This window comes from Diabrotica virgifera, chromosome 9 (assembly GCF_917563875.1).
Source record: "Diabrotica virgifera virgifera chromosome 9, PGI_DIABVI_V3a".
Classification (NCBI taxonomy): domain Eukaryota; kingdom Metazoa; phylum Arthropoda; class Insecta; order Coleoptera; family Chrysomelidae; genus Diabrotica; species Diabrotica virgifera.
The window spans coordinates 136,328,654-136,332,742 of NC_065451.1; the positions used below are offsets into that span (position 1 = coordinate 136,328,654).

Consider the following 4,089-nt stretch of genomic DNA (forward strand, 5'->3'; position numbering starts at 1 on the left):
ATAGCATTGGACTTCTGGGATTATATATGGTTTTACCCTAAAAGGGACACCATATATAGTCACTTCTCTGGGATTGCTTTTCCCGAAAAGGTGAACTCGACTGTTTCTGTATTAATATATTTCGTCGTATCACATTTTGACTTCCTTTTAAATCGCCTTACATCTAGAACTTTAATATTTACCGAAGCTAATCCCGAAAATTTAATTACGTCAGCATACGAGATACTAATAGGGGAGAGTTGGACAAAACGGGATAGCTAATGTTATTCGACTCATAACTCTTTGATCTACTTCTTCTTAACTGTAACTTCTTCATTGATCACTTCCTATGTTCAATTGTCAAATAACTGTCAAAGTATGGACACAAATTTTTATTCTCCGCATTTTAATAGTTTGATTCTAACGATACAAACGTGCAGTTCTCGGTGTATTGTGCGTTATTGTGTTAATGTTCCTTTATTGGTTATAATAGGTAGGTTAGGTAAGTGATTAAAAAAATAATGGATGAGACCTCGGGTGGCACTTCGCCACCCGAAAATAAGCACGCAGGGGAGGATAGGTATGTAAATAATTTTATAGATTTAAATAATGGATATAGAGCTGAGGATATTTTGTATATATTGAAAGTGTTGATAAGTACTTAGGAAGATTATTCCTCAAACGGATGTGATTGAGATCAAATCAGTTGGTCTAAATCGCGTTAAAGTTATTTTTAAGTCATATGAAAAAGCTAATTATCTAGTTAATAATAAAATTAAAAGGGGTGTTAAGGAATGTTGATACATACTTTTCTGAAGAATATTTACAAAATGCCATAATATCTTATAAAGAGGTGGTTCAAGTGCAACGTATGAAACGAAAGATAACAGATAAGACGGTAATATTTCATATGTAAACAAGACAAATGGTTATTGTTCAATTTGTAGAAAATAAACTTTCTCAAAATCTACAAATTAATTTATGCAATTTCTCTGTAGAACCATATATATTTCCTGTTGTTCAATGTTTTAATTGCTTGCGATATGGACATTCTGCCAAACAATGTAAAACCAAATCTTCCCATTGTCAAAACTGTTCTAGCCTAAATCATACCGTTCATTTGCGACAACACTGTGACATTTCGAAAATTGCATTTTTTCGGAAAATAGATAATCGAAATCTCCGTATCGCGATCTATTTACCAGCAAAACCGTGGTATTTTTACTTTAAAATTGGCGCCACAATGAGAGAAAGACAACAAATATCACATTGTAGCGCTTTCTCATTAAGCGATCTAGGTGGCGACGACAAAGGAACAGCTCAGTTATTACCTGTTAGTGTTGGGAGGAAGTACTCGCAGTGTTTTTAAACAACGTGATATTTGAACTTATCACGTTTTTGGTGAAAAGGTAAGTGTAATTTCGAATAACTTGTTCTTTTTCGACAATGTGATATATAATTTTATCACATTTTTCTTGTAAAATTTAGATAAAAAAGAATGTGTTAGGTTTTTGCTATCACGTTTTTAATGTAAAAATAATGAATTTGTCTGTAATAACTCAAAGAGTAACGCTGAAGATGATAGATTATTTGCTCTTTGGTAATATGTGATTTGGTTTATTTATTGATATATTCTTGTTGCAGAATACTTTTCGGTTAAGTTGTATTTTATTTAAACTTATAACGTTGTAGTTGCTGAATATAAGATTTTATTAGTTTTATATTTTTCAGATGGGGTCGAGATCAAAATTAATGTTAGAGCTAGTAGCTCAAAAAAACGACGATGATTTTCGAAATTCCGACCATATTGTCAATGAGAACATAGAATCTATTAATGAGACCCGTAGTTATTCTAATGAGAAGCAAGAAACGACTCAGAGTAAGTCCTAGTGTATAATACAGTTTTGATGCATAGGTATTTAATTCAAGTTCGATTTTAGATAATCAAGAGATATCTCAGCACCATCATCAACGTACTGAGTCTACAAGTTCATCATCTAGCAGATCCTCAAGTGGCTCCTCGTCGTCATCCTTCTATGAAGGTAGGTGGATTAAATATTAATTACTAAAGAACTAAAATACTCACTTGCTATTTTGCATCTTTGCAGATAGTGATGACTCAGTAAAAGATCCGGATTACCAAGATCCAACACTTCTGCCTGAAAATTTGTCACTATCTGTATTTGAACATTTAAATTCATCACCTTCTGTATTTGAACATTTAAGTTCTTCACCATCTGCATTTGTATATGAAAATTTATCAGCATCTATATTTGAACAAGAAAATTTGTTATCTGATATTGAACATGAGAGTTCAACACCACCTTTAACTGAACATGAGAATTCAACACCCCCTTTATCTGAACAACAAAATCTAATACCGACTGAAACTGGCATCGTTGTGATTGAGACTCCCACTAAGAAAGGAAAGAAAAGACTAAGACAAGAAAGTAGCTGGAAAAAGAATGTAGCAAAGAAGTTAAGAAATAGTGGTAAGTCTTACCAATCATCTAAATCCAAAAAAGAAATGCCTGAAAGGAAACTTAAACCACCTTGCAAAGAAATCTGCAAATTTAAGTGTCGATACAATATAACGGAAACTCAATGACAAGATCTTCTAAATGATTACTGGAATTTGGGAAATGTTGAAAGGCAATGGTCATTTATACTTCAGTCAATGGAAGAAGTAAAACCAGCGCATCGTTATGTTAGAGTCGATGAAAATGGTATAATACTCCAAAACGAGATAAAAATAATGCTTTTTTTTTCACGCTAAATGGCGTTAAAATCAGAGTATGCAAGATTTTTTACGTAAACACTTTGGGTATTAACAATAGACCTATTGAAACGGCGCTGAAAAAAAAAGAATAAAGAAACAAACGTCTCACATCTAAAAGACAACCGTGGATGTCACTCCAATCATGTACACGTAGATGATGCACTCAAAACCGCAGCAAAAGCTTTTATCGAAGATATACCTAAAATAGAGTCTCTCTATATCCGGGCTAATTCTAAAAGACATTACATAGATGGAAGCAAAACTATATCAGATATTCATAGAGATTACGTTTAGCATTGTAAAAACAACAACGTTGGTTTTGTTAATTATATTATGTTCTATCGTATATTTACACAGGACTTTAATATTTCCTTCTTTATTCCAATGTGAATCACTTGTGAATTGTGCGAAGCTTACAAAAATTACACAGCCGAAGAAAAAAAAACTAAAACAAGAAGTTTCTTTACAACACCAGGAAGAAAAATCATTGTCCCGACTAGAGAAAGAGAAGGATAAGAACGATGAGGAAACAATAGTCGCGGTATACGACTTACAAGCCGTTTTTCAATGCCCAAAGGGAGAAATTTCTGTGTTTTATTATAAGTCAAAATTAAATGTTCTGAACCTAACAATTTATGATCTGAAAACTCATTTTGTAGAAAGTTATGTGTGGGACGAATCTCAGGCACATAGAGGTGTTAATGAGATTGCAACATGCGTTTTTAAATACCTTCAGAAAATTTCGGATGGAGACAAGCCAGTTGACGTTGTGTTTTATTCAGACAACTGTGCTGGACAGCAAAAGAATAAATTTATGATGGCGATGTATTTATATGCTGTTCAAAAATACCCTAATATTAAAACAATAACCCATAAATACATTATTAAGGGCCATACCCAAAACGAGGGAGATTCGGTTCACTCACAATTCGAACGCCAAACAAAAAGGCAGTTGAGGTCTGGACCTATCTATACTCCTGAAGGATTCATTGGTGCAATTAAAGCCGCCCGAAAGAAATCCGAGCCTATACATGTGAATGAGATGTGTTTTGATGATATTTGTGACTGGAAAGCTGCTGCTAATCAAATGAATTTTGTACTACAGAGAGATGATGAAAAAAATACCGTTAAAATTACTGAGATAAAAGTATTTAAAGTCGTGAAAGATGAGCCCGAAGCATTATATTTTAAAACTTCTTACGCCGCCAAAGTGTTCAAAAGGGCTGTTGTAATAAAAAAGAAGAGTGATTTTACCTTCCGCCTTAAGAAAGCATTCGATATAAAACCTGGTTTAGCCGAAAGGAAAAAACAGGATCTACTTTCGTTACTGA

General features: G+C 33.4%; 1 protein-coding gene across 1 annotated transcript; it reads left to right on the forward strand.

The window, feature by feature from the left end:
* Positions 1–1,222: 1,222 nt before the first annotated feature.
* LOC126891416 (uncharacterized) lies at positions 1,223–2,587 on the forward strand. Its single transcript, XM_050660589.1, has 4 exons — positions 1,223–1,312; positions 1,711–1,858; positions 1,920–2,021; positions 2,088–2,587. Exons 1-4 carry the CDS (start codon positions 1,223–1,225, stop codon positions 2,585–2,587), a joined length of 840 nt encoding a protein of 279 aa, XP_050516546.1.
* Positions 2,588–4,089: the final 1,502 nt, after the last annotated feature.